General features: G+C 46.8%; 1 protein-coding gene across 1 annotated transcript in view; it reads right to left on the reverse strand.

Moving 5' to 3' along the window:
• Window positions 1-10,543: 10,543 nt before the first annotated feature.
• Window positions 10,544-16,822, reverse strand: part of fbn2b (fibrillin 2b) — a 310,225-nt gene continuing 303,946 nt past the window's right edge. The window contains exons 64-65 of the mRNA XM_038776744.1: window positions 15,752-15,923; window positions 10,544-14,626 (exon numbers count right to left, since the gene is read on the reverse strand). Coding sequence (XP_038632672.1) covers window positions 14,252-14,626; window positions 15,752-15,923 — 547 coding nt within the window. The 3' untranslated portion in view covers window positions 10,544-14,251. The remainder of the gene's footprint in view (window positions 14,627-15,751; window positions 15,924-16,822) is intronic.

Genomic DNA, 16,822 nt, shown 5'->3' on the forward strand with positions numbered 1-16,822 from the left:
AGTGTGAGGTGATTCACTTTGGAAAGAATAACAGGAATGCGGAATATTTGGCTAATGGTAAAATTCTTGGTAGTGTGGATGAGCAGAGGGATCTCAGTGTCCATGTACATAGATCCCTGAAAGTTGCCACCCAGGTTGATAGGGTTGTGAAGAAGGCCTATGGTGTGTTGGCCTTTATTGGTAGAGGGATTGAGTTCCGGAGCCATGAGGTCATGTTGCAGTTGTACAAAACTCTAGTACGGCTGCATTTGGAGTATTGCGTACAGTTCTGGTCGCCTCATTATAGGAAGGACGTGGAAGCTTTGGAACGGGTGCAGAGGAGATTTACCAGGATGTTGCCTGGTATGGAGGGCAAATCTTATGAGGAAAGGCTGATGGACTTGAGGTTGTTCTCGTTAGAGAGAAGAAGGTTAAGAGGTGACTTAATAGAGGCATACAAAATGATCAGAGGGTTAGATAGGGTGGACAGCGAGAGCCTTCTCCCACGGATGGAGGTGGCTAGCACGAGGGGACATAGCCTTAAATTGAGGGGTAATAGATATAGGACAGAGGTCAGAGGTGGGTTTTTTACGCAAAGAGTGGTGAGGCCGTGGAATGCCCTACCTGCAACAGTAGTGAACTCGCCAACATTGAGGGCATTTAAAAGTTTATTGGATAAGCATATGGATGATAAGGGCATAGTGTAGGTTAGATGGCCTTTAGTTTTTTTCCATGTCGGTGCAACATCGAGGGCCGAAGGGCCTGTACTGCGCTGTATCGTTCTATAACACATGTCTCTTGCCTTTTGTCTTTCAGGACCACCATCAGATGAAGCTGGGCCATCTGTCATTGCCCCAGGGGCAAAAGGTCAGAGCAATGGGTCAAGTTATCCAATGCTTGGGGCTGTCAATGACTGAGGTTCATGACAGGGGATCCCAGTCACAGGCAGACATGTCCCAGGCCCACTTGGACATTGCTGCGCTCCAGAGCTTGGCCTAGTCACAAAGGGCCATGGCTGAAGGCATCGAGAGCATTGGCCGGGTGCTGACTGACTTTGACCAGTTGCAGAGGGACATGCCACAGGTGCAGAGTGACATGGCACACTTTCAGAGAGGCATCGCAGTGTTAGAGGGACATGATGGAGGCAGTGAGGGACTCGCTGAGGAACATGTCCCAGTCTCAGTGCTCCATGGTTGAGGGCATCGAGACTATGGCTATGACACGAGCGGGCCTTCAGGACTGGCTTCGCCAGGTGACTGTAGAACCTTCAAAGCTCACTCCGGTCTCACCTCCATCCCAGGGAGTAGTCCCGGGGCCATCAAGCACCCCAAGGGAGGAGAAAGTGAAGGGGCCCATGCAGGTGTCTCCCGCAGGGGGAGGTGCTGGAACACGTCAGCTTCCGAATCCCCCAGACAGAACAGGGTGGCACGTCGTCACCAGTGACACCCGAAAGTCGGTCAGGCCCATCCAGGTCCAGGCTCTCCAGAAGACGCTTGCCAAAGGTATCACAGAGCAGAGGGTGAGACCCGCAGCAGGTCACCTCAACTTCTGATGTGCTGCCTGGGGAAACATCTCGAAGGATCAGCAGAGAAAGTTAGACACCACTTACGTTAGCACTGGTGATAGTTAAGAGTCAGGGCACAAGAATGTGTATACTCATCAGTAAACACTTTTGCACCAACCTACCAGCCTGCCTCGATTCTGTCTGAAGGATGTTAGACCAGGCTGGGACTGGGTCTGGAGGGTGTGCCGCATGAGGGCGTAGGAGGCTGGGGGGGAGGACTACGGGTATGTGGTGGGCTGGGGGTGGGGGGGGGGGGGGATGCTGGAGGATGGGACATGGCCTCCATGCCACTTGAACGTCCCTCCTGGTGTCACCCTCAACAAGAAGTGGCAGGGTCCAGGGCCAGAGGTGCGAGCATGTTAGCATGATGGGTATTCCTTCGACCACCCAATGCCAACAGGCTACATAGTCACCTTTAGTTGTCCTGCTGCGCCACCCTCAACATGTCCCCTCCAACCTCACGCCGCTCCCACTTCTCACCCGGCCCCTTGATATATTATCATGCGCACTGCACTCCTGTCCCAATCAATGAGCGGCACCGGGGTGTGTGATGTGGGAACCCATCCTTATCAACAGGGGTACTGTACCGGTGGCTGTCGCAGCCCATGTCAGTGATGGGCTCTGTGACCCCTGTCCTGTTTCCTCCAGTGGGGTCTACCATGTGTCTCCTCATTGGGTGGGCTGTGTATTATCCCGCCAGCAAGGTGGCACCTGGTTGCGTGGTGGAGAAGGTCACCATGTGCCACCAATCGATTCCATGCGTAGAGGCTTGTGCGTGGGCAGGTCCTACAAATGGGGGTGAGCGATGGAAGTGTGCGTCAGCTGGGAGCTTAGCTGCAGTGTGATGTGGGTCCTGGGTGTTGTAACAACCTGACCGGGAGCAGGATGAATGGGAACAGGGGCACAGAGCACCGTCAGGGCTTGGAGACAGCTGGTGCTCTCGAGGGATGGGCCCCATCACTTCCTTTTTCCTCAGAGTGCTTGCTGGCCCCAGGGTTACTCCATGGGATGGCAAGAAGGCTGGATTTATCACCAGCGATGCCACAGTCACCCAACACTGCCAGTCCTGGAGGTCCTGATGTAGATTATTGTATTACACTCCTAACCTGTGCCTTGTAAATTGGGGACAGGCTTTGAGGAGTCAGGAGGCTCATGACTACACTGCTGTCATTGATTCTACTCCACCATTTAGAAGGTAAGAGTAAATGTAAAATATTAGGATAGAGAACAGGAAAAAACGTTTTAACAGATGGGTGTGGGAATGTTGGTAGCACAGTTGGAATTCGGGGCTCAAGCAAAACATTTCAACTTTTAGGAATCGTTTAGTTAGGAGGTCGATGTAACGGAATATGGGAATAAGTGGGCATGTGAGATTTGCAGTACAGTCCATCCGGAGGGTAAACAGAGAAAATATCAAACAGCCTTTTTCCATGTTATAGCTTCAACACGATTCTCTGTAACGTCTTCCAATACCGAGTATACAGTGCACTCATTGTGGGCTCGAACCAACACTTGACATCCTGAGGGAACCTTCTGTATAAATACTCCCTCATCCCCAAAGGAAATCAAGTAGAATTTCAGAGTATTAATTCACCCTTAGATCTCCTGCTGGAGATTGCAGACACCCCTTCTGATCTCAGTCAGTACAGGAGAGGGAAGATCTTTCCACTGGAGTCTTTGATCATCACTGTTTAATCGGTGAAGTAGGAAATGTGAAGGATAAGGCTCTTTTACTGGGCTGCAGTTTAAGGCTCTCAATTCATTTAGTTTTATAGTAAATGCACACTCAGAATAATCATTCTGTAACATGTGATTGGAATCTTGTTCTGTTGAGAATCTCATCTCACAGGTTCAATGCCTCCTTAATATCTGGGGTGTGATGCTCTTCATGTGAATTGACTAGATTGTTGGCAAATCTGAATAGGTGACACACATAGCCTTGTATGTCTTGACATCACAAATGCGCATCTAAATACGTCTTCAATGTTATACGGGTCTCTGCCTCCACCAACCTTTCAGGCAGTGAGTTCCAGACTCCCACCACCCTCTCGGCGAATAAAGATTTTCCTCTCTGCCTCTTACCCTAAATTTATGCCCCCTGGTCATTGATCCCTCCACCAAAGGGAAATGTTTCTTCCTGTCTACTCTACCTATACCCCTAATTATTTTATGCATCTCAATCATGTCCCCTCTTAATCTCCCCTGCTCCAAGGAAAACAATCCTAGTCTATCGAATCTCTCTTCATAGCTAAAACTCTCCAGCCCAGGCAACATTCTGGTAAATCCGCTATGGATCGTTTCCAGTGCTATCACATCCCTCCTATAATGTGGATTCCAGAACTGCACACAATATTCTAAATGTGGCCTAATCTACATTTTATACAGTTCCAGCACAACCTCCTTGCTCTTAAACTCCGTGCCTTGGCTAATAAAGGCTAGTATACCATATGCCTTCTTAACCACTGCATCCACCTGCTCTACTACCATAAGGGACAAAAGTACAAGCAGACCAAGGTCCCTCTGATAATTGGTGCTTCCAAGGGCCCTGCCGTTTATCATGTATTCCCTTGCCTTGTTTGTCCAGACCAAGTGCATCACCTCCCACGTATAGATCATAGGATTTACAGTGCAGAAGGAGACCATTCGGCCCATCGAGTCTGCACCGGCCCTTGGAAAGAGCCCACACCCTATCTCTGTAACCCCATCGAACCTTTTTGGACTCTGAGGGCAATTTAGCATGGTCAATCCACCTAACCTGCACATCTTTGGACTGTGGAGGAAATCGGAGCACCCGGAGGAAACCCACGCAGACAGGGGGAGAACATGCAGACTCTGCACAGACAGTGACCCAAGCCGGGAATCGAACCTGGGATTCTGGAGCTGTGAGGCAACTGTGATAACCACTGTGCTATCATGCTGCCCGATTATCCGGATTGAATTTCATTTGCCACCGATCAGTCCATCTGACCAGCCCGTCTACATCCTTCTGTAATCTAAGGCTTTCCTCCTCACTATTTACCACCCAACCAATTTTCGTATGACCCGTGAACTTACTGATTAATCCTCCTACATTCATGTCCAAATCATTGTATAAACCGCAAACAGCCACAAACACTGATCCCTGCGGGACCCCACTGGACACAGCCCTCCAGTCAGAAAAACACTCCTTGACCATCATCCTCTGCTTCCTGCTCGTCAGCCAATTCTGGATCCAATTTGCCCAATTTCCTTGGCTCCCATGGGCTCTTAACTTCGCTTTAGTCTCCCATGTGGAATCTTATCAAAAACCTTGCTGAAGTCCAAATAGACTCCATCAAATGTATTTCCCTCATCTACCCACTTGGTCACCTCTTTGAAAAATTCAATCATGTTGGTCAGACATGACCTCCCCTTAACAGATCGTGTTGGGGCTCTGGGTTGAACTTGCATGGGGATCATCAGAATGGGTTGACAGTTTGGTTGCTCTATGTGTGATGAGGGGATTGGTGAGAGCAATAATGAACTGGGATTTTTAGAGTAATTTGACTGAAAAACATTTAGACAGAAAGACGGTGCCTGAATAATTGATGCTTGGGAGCTGACTCATGATATTTAATTAATATTGAAGAGAATAACTCTCACATGTGAGATTAGAGAGGGATATCCACACATACACTCGGGGGGGTGGGGGGGGGGGTGGGGGGGGGGGATGGAGAGGAAAGCCCACACAAGGGAAGAGAGGAGAGTGCGCACACTCCGGGGGAAGAGAGAGGAGAACCCACACAGCCCAGGGATCTCTGATGCTTTGCACACATTTGCATTCTTCATGGGTGAACTTCAAAGTCAGTGTAGTGTTCCACCATTGGCTATATCATGACCCCCAAACTCAATCACGTTCTCACCTAATGCTGCAGACATATCATTTCCAAGAGGGCGAACAGATCGGAGGAACTCCTCGTCAGTCATGGCTTGGCCATGGTGGCCATTAACAAGTCCAGGCAGCCGGCTATAGAGGGGGACGTTAGACCCATCTGTCTGCCCCTCTTCTGTGGTTATGTTCATGCTCAGGTATCAGTGCAAAGGGAGCATGTGGTGTTCACCAGTACATTTGAGGCCTTCCATAATTGGTGGGCCCCACAGAGGCTTGAGTGCATCATCAGCCCCAAGAACATTTATTTGATTTGATTCAATAAATTTCCTTTGAAAGGTGTTTTAAAAAAAAAAATTCTTGTGCCTGTTCAAGGGGCTGTCATTGGTTTGTTTCATTTTATTGATTTCGAAAAAGCATATAATTCCCAGGAGGAGTACTGGACAGCAATCAGGAGTGGAAATCCTATCGGAGTTTTACATTCCAATCCTCAACAGAAGCTGACTAAGATCAACATAAATTGAACTGGGGTCTCTTCATCTGTAATTCACATAATGACTGGACAGCTGAGCAATTGTGGGGTTGTGCATATGTAAGATGGTTGCTAAGCAGCTGAAGATAGTTGGGCCTAGGTCACTACCCTGAGGAACCCCTCATGAGACTGAGGTGATTGACCTCTATCAACCACAACCATCTCCTTTTGTGCCCGGTCTGACTCCAACCAGCGCTAAGTTTTCCCCGTGATTCTCATTGACTCAAGTTTTACTTGGGATCCTTGATGCCACATGGTCAACTGCTGCCTTGATGTCAAGGACAGTCACTCTTATCTCACCTCATGAGTTCAACTCTTGCGTCCATGCTTGAACCAAGGTTGTAATGAGATTAGGAGCTGAGTGTTGGCAGAATCTAAACTGAGCATCAGTGAGCAAGTTATTGCTGTGTAAGTGCTGTTTGATAGCACTGTCGATGATCCTTTTCATCACTTTACTGATGACTGAGAATGGACAGATAAGGTAGTAATTGTCCGGGTTGGATTTGTCCTGCTTTTTATGGACAGGACACACTGGGGGAACTTTTCACATTGCCGGCTAGGTGCCAGAGTTGCAGCTGTACTGGAACAGCTTGGCTAGGGCACGGCAAGTTCTGGAGCACAAGTCTTCAGTAATGCCAGAATGTTGTCAGTGCCCATAGCCTTTGAATGCCTTCAGCTGTTTTTTGATATCAAATGGAGTGAATCGAATTGGCTGAAGATTGGTACCTGGGATGCTGGGGACTTCCAAGAGGAGGCGAAGATGGATGATCCACTCAGCATTTCCTGCAGAAGATGGTTGCGAATACTTCAGCTTTTTCTTTCGCACTGATGACTGGGCTCCCCTGGCACTGAGGATGGGATAGTTGTAGAACTGCCTCCTCCAGTTAGTTGTTTAATTGTCCTAACACCATTCATGACTTGATGTGATGGGACTGCAGAGCTTAGATCTGACCCATTGATTGTGGGATCAGTTAGCTCTATCACTTTTGCTTCCACTGTTTGGCACGCAAATAGTCCTATGTTACAGCTTCCACAGATTTGCCTGGTGCTGCTCCTCCTGCACTTTACTATTACCTACAAACTCTCCAATGCAGAGTGTGGAATATCTTAGAATCATGGAATCCCTACAATGCAGAAGGAGACCATTTAGCCCACTGAGTCTGCACCGACCTTGCGAAAGACTACCCTACTGAGACCCAATTCCCCACCCTATTCCTGAAATCCCCCCGAAGGGGCAATTTAGGATGGCCAATCACCTAACCTGTACATCTTTGGACCGTGGGAGGAAACCTGAGCACCCAGAGGAAACCCACACAAATGCGGGGAGAATGTGCAAACTTCTCCCAGATAGTCACCCGAGGTCGGAATCAAAGCCGGGTCCCTGGCGCTGTGAGGCATCAGTGCTAATCACTGTGTCACCCAGATGTAGGTTTGTGAGGTTCGATTCTGACCTTGGGTGACTGTGTGGAGTTTACACATCCTCCCCCTGTCTGGGTTTCCTCTGGGTGCTTCAGTTTCCTCCCACAATTCCAAGATGTGCAGGTTAGGTAGTTTGGCTATGCGAAATTGCCCCAGTGTTCAAATGTTGAGGTGGGGTTATGGGAATGGAGAGGGGGAGTGGGCCTGGGTGGGGTGCTCTTTCAGAGGGCCAGTGCGGACTTGATGGGCTGAATGGTCTTTCCTTCTACACTGCAGGGATTCTGTGAATGAAGTTACAGATTGTGGTTGATCACAATTCTGCTGCTGCTGATGGCTCACAGTGCCTGATCTTTAGCTACTCTGCATGTTGGGGAATGGGCAAGTCGGTGGAATCCTTTGCCTTCTGGGCCTGGCCACGGTGACCATCAACACGCCCAGGCAGGGCGGAACTAATGGGGGTGGTGCACTGGCTGCCTGCCCATCTTCCTGCCTGTGTCCATATGTCCCTCAAGAGGGGAGTTGTTTCTGACTGAGGCAGTGGGCAGCTTAGTTCCACATAAAAGTTTGAATTATTTTTTGTTCACCTTTAAATGTTTTTCTACCACCCCTCATATGACTTACGATGTCATGTTGTTCCAAGAAACGTCCTGTCCAACCTCCTGAAATGGATTCTTGTCAGTCCTTACTCTAACCGTGTGTGCTTTTGTTTTAATTAGGTGATACTTTTGCACATTCTGTTCGTGTCAGAATGGGTTCGAGCAGCAGGAAGACTAACATTGAATCCATTGCTTGTGAAGATGCTCACAACCTGTGAAACGTGGACAATTAACTAGATCTGTGTCCGCGTCATAACTGCGTCGGAAATGTTCTCTTCAAGTCTCAGGTTCTGTCCAGAATTCACACTTACAGGCTGTTCAGCTTTAAATAATGGTGCTTAATCTTTGGAGTTATTGCTGGCTGAGATTTACTTCCCTGTGTGCAGTAGCTGCGATTACTAACACAAGTCTCTCCTCCCCTTCTTATCCAAGATCTCAGTAAGAGAAATTTTGCTCTAAATGTTGCAATAAATCATTGTTGACACATTTGGTGCTCAGTTTGGATTGTTTTTGACGTGCTTTTACGTAGATCCCTGTTGGTTTTTTTGATATTTTGCTGCTTTCATAGTTTACATTTTGCCTCAAATAACCACAGATATTGCAACTGGCTTTAAATTTGTGTCTGAAATTGAACTGCCAGATTTTCTCATTTAGGTCCCCAGACCTCAAACCAACAAGCATGTTGTGCGGTCACAATTTTGAGGAAGTTGGGGGAGTTGGGAGGAGGTGAGAGTCAGGAGGAGGTGGGGGAGTCGGGGGGAGGGAAGTCTGGGGGGAGTCAGGAGGAGGTGGGAGTCAGGAGGAGGGGGAGAGGAGTCAGGAGGAAGGTTGGAGGTGGGAGCATTCACACATTTCTTCATGTTTCAGTGAGTTTTTGTATCAGCACCACAAGGGGATTGAGTGCATGTTCTCTCCCTGATTGTAGGTCATGTCTTCCCGCTTCCCCTTAGCTGCCCTCATCACACTACTCGATTCCCATCATCTCTTGATTTTAGCATTGGGAATTCAGAAGCTATGAGGTTGACCCCTGTCCCACCCGTGTATGAAGCGCTGTGTGTTGCTGAACCACCCTGGCTGTTACAACAAGTAACAAACCCAGCTGGGCAAAGGATCTTAAACAATCACTGCTTGCTGATGCTCTCGACAGAGCCTCATGGGCCCACAGGAAGGTAAGCTGGTTAATAATGAAGCATGCTGCACAAAATCATTAGATCCATAAGCACCTCACGCCTCTCAAACATTGAGGTAACTCATCTCAGCCAGAGTAAAGGCATCAACAATAACCTCAACCCCCACTCTGGACTAGTCAAGACATACTGGACTGGATTCTCTGCCCCCCCCTCCCCCCACGCCGAAATCGCGTTAGGCGACGAGGCGGAGAATCCATTTTGGCGCATGAAATCGGGTGCGGCGCCGGTTCTTCAATTCTCCGCCCCCCGAAAATCGGCATACTCGAGTATCCACCGACTCAGGCCATTGCCTGCGGCCCTCTCCACGGTGGTCCGTCCCCGACCGGCCAAATTCTCGACAGCGTGGGACTTGCGTGGTCCCACCGTCCGTGATCCGCATGTGATGGCGGACTTAGTCCAGGGCCACCACAGTCGGAGGAGCGCCAATCGGCGGGCAGGGTGGGTTTCATTCGGGGCTGGGGGCAAGGTGTGTGGGCGGTCCGCGCGAGCGGTTGATGTGGCGCACTATTTTGCCGGTCTAGGTCTGTGGGCTGAGTCCGCCATGGAGCATGGCGCAGCCACTGGAGGCCGCCACCGTGCGCATGCGTGGCCTCTGACCTGGAAGAGCGGGGGCTGTATCGGCAGCTAGAGCTGCGAGCTCCATGACAGCTGCCTGCTAGCCCCCAGCAAAACGGGGAATCGGTGGCCTTTTGATGCCAGTTTTCCTGGCGTAAAAGACCACAGTGTTCATGACAGCATGGGGACTTGCCCCAAAAACGGGGAATCCAGCCCACTGTCTTCATCCAGTAACCCATTGCTGGGAGGTGCACGGCCACTAGATGGAGACATAATCAGGATTGAGTGCGATGCCGCAATCACTGTCAAAGTTCGCAAGGCAAATAGCCATTTAGGTGACTGACCAGGGAACACCTGGTCCTTATGGAATAAAAGGCAACAACCTCTGGTAAGGAGGAGAGAAAACCCGCAGAGAAGAGGAAAACAAGTATTTTCTTGTAAGTGCTGGGTGAATTTTAGCTATCTTCCCTGATGTCAAGTTGCTAGATTAAGCATAGGAGCTAAATTGTAGTGACTGGGACTGATCACAGTCGGCTGCTCGTGTGCATACTTGGGGAAAAGTTCGATGCGATGGCAAGATGGAGAGAAACTAATCCCATAGGAGCCTGGTAACGAGAATCAGCTCCAGGCACTTTGGGTGACGCCACCATCTTGTTATCTCGTGTAAAACCTTCACCTGTCGCAGCTCCATGGGAAATCACAGATTTCCAGAGAATCTAACCCAAAATAATTCATTTTATTGCTGAGAATGTTCCTCGGTACAAGTCTAATTCCCCCCCCCCATCCCAGCTAGATATTGTTATGTGTTGAATTCCACCCTCCCAACCCCATGCACCAAATGAAGACACCAGAACACAGAGGAAAAGCTGATTTGGGCTTGTAGCATAACAGTACTTCATTGATTGGCAGTCCGGGCTTCACATCGTTAATACAAAATTCATCTTAAAAATTCAGGATGGTCAATCAACAGCTGGCGAGGGTCCAGTGTTCAGGCAGAATTATTATATTCATAACCCTCTTTTCTTTGCAGTAGAAAAATCTGTATACAGTATTACAAGTTTACAATAAAAAATTGTTTTTCAAGTTTGTCACTAGATGATTACAGTATAAACACGTCCTCTATTTTACATGAAGTGGCAGTTTACAAAAAAAAAAAGCTACAAGGTAAAAGCTCACAAAAAAAAAACAAACAGTACAAAATGTCGGTTATACATAAATATAAAATGGGATGGACAGTGCAGGAACCCTGAATTTCAATACTAGCACCATTGTATTTGGTCAATTGCACAACTGAACAAAAAAGACTTCAGGTAGTCGGAGGTTGAACATGTAAATCTTTTAACATTAGCACCTTTATGAAACAGTAACTTGCCTGCACTGTGTAATTTCCGTGTGGAATCATTTAAAGAGGATAAGACAAACTTAATCATTTAACGTGCAGATGGAGAAAGCATAATGAGGGACGCTGGGTTGGAGGAGGAATAATTCTTCTGGTCGCTGTGTGTCATAACGCACCAATAGTGAGGATATCTTCAACTTGCAATATTAAATCTCTCGAGCTTTTGTTTCAATTCTGCCTCACGCACGTGACCAGAGGAAATCTTTCTCCACAATCTTTTGAATGCAAATTGGGAAAAAAAGGCTAGCCCTTGTAGTAGCCAGTAAAGAAGAGAACCTGTACTTGCAGAACAGGCCAGATTGGCTCCTTCTGTGAAACTCTTGTGAAAGCAGGCACATTTTAACATGGAATAGCTGCATAATGAGCTACCTGAACGATACACTGTTGAGGGATTTACGCCCAGTCAGAATACTGCCTCGATTCAGCTCATTAAAAATAAAATCGACTAAGAGGTTCACTTGTTAAAAAAAAAACTCTTCAGAAACAGTGAATGTGACACACAACTGCAAGAGTACAATCCATTGAGGCTTGCACACGCCCTTTCCATTTTTTAGAAAGCCTGAATATTTTTGGTTTAATTGCTGTTATTTGGAGTAAAGACAAGGGGAGGGAAATTAAGGCAGATGGTTTTCTAATCCTGAATCTGTCTAGGTATATTGTGGGGCATTGGGTGGATTTCACACCCTTAGAATTGTGCCCAGTGCTCGCTGGCTCCAGATCACTGCTTGGGTCTCCTTCCTTCATCGTTAACGAGACATTCTCAAATATGGTGAGAGAAAAAAAAAAAAGAGTCATCCTGTAGCCCCCCCCCTCTTCAGAAGAACCTGAATGTTTAGTGCAGTGTTATAAGGGAGGAAGTGGGGCTGATGAAGAATAATTTTTCCGTATGAGTTGTACATGACTTACAAAACTAACTGGGCTATTCTCTCATCAACAGGACATAATCCAATGCCCATATCTCACACTGTTCTATGTAAGAACAGAAGCACTGAGAATCAATTTTATCTCCCATGAGTGTCAGGATGCACCTAATTTCATAGATAATATTCCATGTGCTTCTCACTGAGCAATAGAATAGGGGATAATCTTTTGGGGCACTCAGAGGGAGCCAATCCTGTCACTGCCAGGGTACACCAGTGCAGAGGCCAATCCTGTCACTGCCAGGGTACCCCAGTGCAGAGGCCAATCCTGTCACTGCCAGGGTACACCAGTGCAGAGGCCAACCCTGCTACTGCCAGGGTACACCAGTGCAGAGGCCAATCCTGTCACTGCCAGGGTACCCCAGTGTAGAGGCCAACCCTGCTACTGCCAGGGTACCCCAGTGCAGAGGCCAATCCTGTCACTGTTGGGCATCACGGTAAGGCGCTAATCCCATCACTGTTAGCAGTAGGATAAAGTGCCAATCCAGTCACTACTGGGAACCAGGGTGAGGAGCCAATCATACCACTGTTTCTTAGGGGGTTGGGGAGCAATGCTCACTGTGAGCCTGTCGAGTGGAAGCCTTCTGAGCTTCCAATAAAGCAATTCCACGGACTTAAATTTAAAACATATCTCTTTAAACATTTGTGAAAATCATTTTGCTTTCACAAACATTCCTCAGGTAGGCTCTCTGAGGTCTTGGGTGAGATGGTTGCATCCTAAACTGGAAGATAAAGCATACAATTAGGATTATGCCCGTACCCCAGGGTTTATGGGAAAGACCACATCTCACTGAAGCTGGGAGTACAGCCGGTTCCAGCTAGGCATACCCGAGCCAAACTCCCACAATATACGTGGGGTTTAATCCAATTGGCATATTCCAGAGAGTACCTCAGCTCTCTGAGATCCACAGAGAATATTCATCGAGTTACCGAGACCAAATAGCAAGCCAGCACGTGCATAACATGGATAGGATTCCTGAAACAGTTAGTTGTGGCAATTTCTGAAGATTCCTTTTATTGCCGATGGTGTTTATCAGATGGGAGGTTCTCTATTGTTTCAATCAAGAAGTGGATAGTGTTAAATACCGATAAAGGAATGGTGGGATACAGTATCATGCTTGCTCAACAAGTGCTTCCATAGATAGTTGGATAAGCTCCTGCAGTAACACACAGGCAGTTGCCCTTAGCCCCTGCCAGTGCAGCGATCTATAATTAATAATCCCAATTCGCTGATGCAAAGTAATCACTAGCTGGAGCAATGGGTTTGCTATTGCCTATTTATCTTATTAAAGAGGTAGAACATGCTTTAAAGAAAATATTGCCTTTCATTGTCTTGTAACACCTACATGCTGTTGTAAACGGAGTTATAGGGATTTGAGCCGGGAATAATCACTTCCTGCCTGTTACCTCACAGGTCAGATTGCACATTAAGTTAATTGGTCAACCATCCTGATGACAAAATGGCTCTCTCTCCTTAAGGTTAACACTTTTACAATTGATTCATTTTGGATAGAGGTTCTGGTTAAACAAGTGGTTCCAAAGTCAAAAGTGAACGATTCAGGGAAATAGTCACTTATACAAACTGGAATTCTCCACAATACAACAGTACTCAAACAAGAACACTTATCGGCAAGGTGTCCCTCAGGGTAGAACAGTACAGGCCCTGAAAGAGACCATTTGAGTGACTAAGACAATTCAGATTCTTTAATTTCCATGATTCTATTTTTCAATTAATTTACCAATGACATTATTTATTAATATGATCCTTAAATGCAATTTATTACTCTCTCTAAAATGCAAAGCAAACTCCTCGCCACCTTGGACTTAATAGCATTCACTCCTTCAAAACTATTAATACCCTTGTCCTCACTAATTCCCCCCCCCCCCCACTCCCAATTTATTTTGCTCCAATATGGTCAATGCCTTCATTATACACATTCCAATTTAGATCACTGTGCTACAAAAGAAAACTGGTTAAGCACAGGAAATTTCCAACCTTTAAAAATTAATTAGTCCTTCTTAATTGCTGTCCAATCATCTGCCTTACGTGCGAAAACTGTGACACACTCCAGAAGATTTGGTTCAATGCCCAGTACATAGCCTGCATGAAAAGGACTGTTGTGTAAAGACTTTGTTGAGCTGGCACAGTCCACTATCCCATCATCAAGTTTAGTGTTGAGAGGTTGGTGCTGTGGTGCTATTTAAAATGGCGGGGGCCTTTTCCCCACCAAGGGTGACAGGGCAAGAACATTAAAGAAGATGAATTTGAAGCTTCATTCGGAGGGCCTCGCCGATATCACCCACGAGGTAGTCAACGTCATTCTCATCTTCCAGCTTCAGGAGGTCTTTCTTCCTGTACAGAGGCACACTGGAAATCTCCAGTGTATACTTTCCTCGTATGGCCTTTTTGCGGCTTAGATGGAGGTAACTGAGTCCATTTTTCTGGTGAATTCGGAAGAAGCTGGCTTCATTCCCACTGGAGATGGTGTAACGCACATGGTTTTCCAGAGGTTCGATGGCTGGAAGGAATTCCATGATATGATTGTGGATTCCTATGTCTGAGATATTCACATTCAATGGGATTGGCGTGTCAATGTCCAAACTAGCCAGACTAATCTTGTGATCCTGTTACGAAAAAAACATTAGCTCAACAAATCTGCTTTTCGGGACGACTTTTTGACATTTTCATGAAATTGCTAATAACGACAACCTGTGGAGTTCAAAAACGTGTTGCATTTTGATAGATCAGACTAACCTTCTCGTCATATCCCTCTGCTTCACAATCCCACTTTCTAACCATATTGCTCATAGAATCCCTACAGTGCAGAAGGAGGCCATTTGGCCCATCAAGTCTGCACGTCTGAAAGAGCACCCTACTTAGGGCAATTTAGCATGGCCAATCCACTGAACCTGTACATCTTTGGACCGTGGGAGGAAACTGGAGCACCCAGCGGAAACCCATGCAGACATGGGGAGAAAGCGCAAAACTCCAAACAGACAGTCACCCAAGGGAAACTAGGTCCCTGGTGTTTTGAAGCAGCAGTGCTAACCACTGTGCCACCGTGTCGCCCCACTCAATCCTATCTATTAATTTACCCATTATATTTCTTCAAAAGGGCACCTGGTTGTCTATTCATCCTATTGATACTGTTTACATTAATATACTACCTTAAAGACACTTTCCATTACACAAATATCCTTTGAATAAATGAGTTTGCCTGATTTCCTAGTCCCTCATTTTTAAGATGTGTTTCTCTGGGACTTGAACTCTTCACCATCGTGATCAATATTCTAAACTCCCTTTGAAATCTTGAAACTTTCAGTGAAAACATTCTGAAATCCCCTTTCCAAGGAAAGGAAAGCAGCTTTCTTCATCTACTTTCCTAATTTTAGTTGCTGATTCCCAGTATAATTCTGCCCCAACTGATGGGGGAAGATGATTGACTTGGGAATCTGATAGTTGGGAGTTCATTCCACACTGGAGTCACCTGAGATGGAACAATGAGCCGGGGGCTTTGTCTGCCTGCTCAACTAGACAATGAAAGATCCCGTGGCACTATTTGAAGAAGAGCAAGGAAATGTCAGTTTGAGCCAAAATGTTTTTTCAAACGGCATCACCAAAACGTTGATTAGTGAGTCGATAATCTCATTTGCGGTTTCGGGGATCTTGCTATGCACAAGAATGACTGCGGGGCTTACCGACATAAACAATGACTACGATTCACAATCGTCCATGTTATGTGAAATTACCTCATGAGATTCCGTGTCATTTGTGCTTCTCCGATGTCTGCCTCTCTTGGGATAGCCATTGATCTTGCATTCATAGCACGTCTCAGGGGATAGCACATTCTCTGCATCTGCCTCTTCCTCTTCCACAGGTAGGTATTGACCATTCCCAAAACCCATTCCTGATATACAATGCCTGAACAGGGAATCAACAGCAGCACAGACACACAAGAAAACACTTAGCACAAATTCCAATCATACCAATTACAATTCTATACTTGACATATAAACCTCTCCTCTTCAAGATGCACTGCGCAGTACAGTTTGGTGGGACTGGTCACCCTCTCCACTCTGTTGCCCTAACTCCTTTTCCATTATAACGTAGAATCCCTGCATTGTAGATGGAGGCTATTCAGCCCACTGAATCTACACCGACCCTCTGAAAGAGCACTCCACTGCCCAATCGCCAGCAACCTCTAGTAACCTTTGGACACACTCAGGGGCAAATTAGCATGGCCAGTCCACCTAACCTGCACATCTTTGGACTTTGAGAGGAAACCAGAGCACCCGGAGGAAATCTACGCAGACATGGGGAGAATGTACAAAAGTCCAACAGACAGTTCGCCGAGGCCGTATTTGAACCTGGGTCCTTGGCACTGAGGCAGCAGTGCTAACCACTATGCTGCCCAACATCAGTAATTTAAAATTATACTCTCTGCTTGTGACTGTCATATTCTGTTTTTTTCTCTCTCTGATCATGGTCACGGAGGATGTTATTTGAGAATTTAAACAAGTAATTTCAAGGGAGAAGGACATGGAACAGGGGGCAATCACAGGCTCGAGACCCTGAGAGAGGAAGGGGGCATGATAGAGCATGGATGCGGATTCTAAAGAACAATGCTAGGATGGTGGTTTTGAAGGGATGCCGTCTAAGAAAAGGTAATTGCTGACTATATGTCAGCTGGTATGGGGGCAGAATGGGGTGCAGATTGAGGGAAGAGATGAAATGAGCTTTGAGAAGGAAGTGGGGAGATGAGTGAGAAACTGCAAATAGTCAGGGATCTGGTGCTTTCCATTAAAGTCAATTCATTCGTA

This window comes from Scyliorhinus canicula, chromosome 18, assembly GCF_902713615.1.
Source record: "Scyliorhinus canicula chromosome 18, sScyCan1.1, whole genome shotgun sequence".
Classification (NCBI taxonomy): domain Eukaryota; kingdom Metazoa; phylum Chordata; class Chondrichthyes; order Carcharhiniformes; family Scyliorhinidae; genus Scyliorhinus; species Scyliorhinus canicula.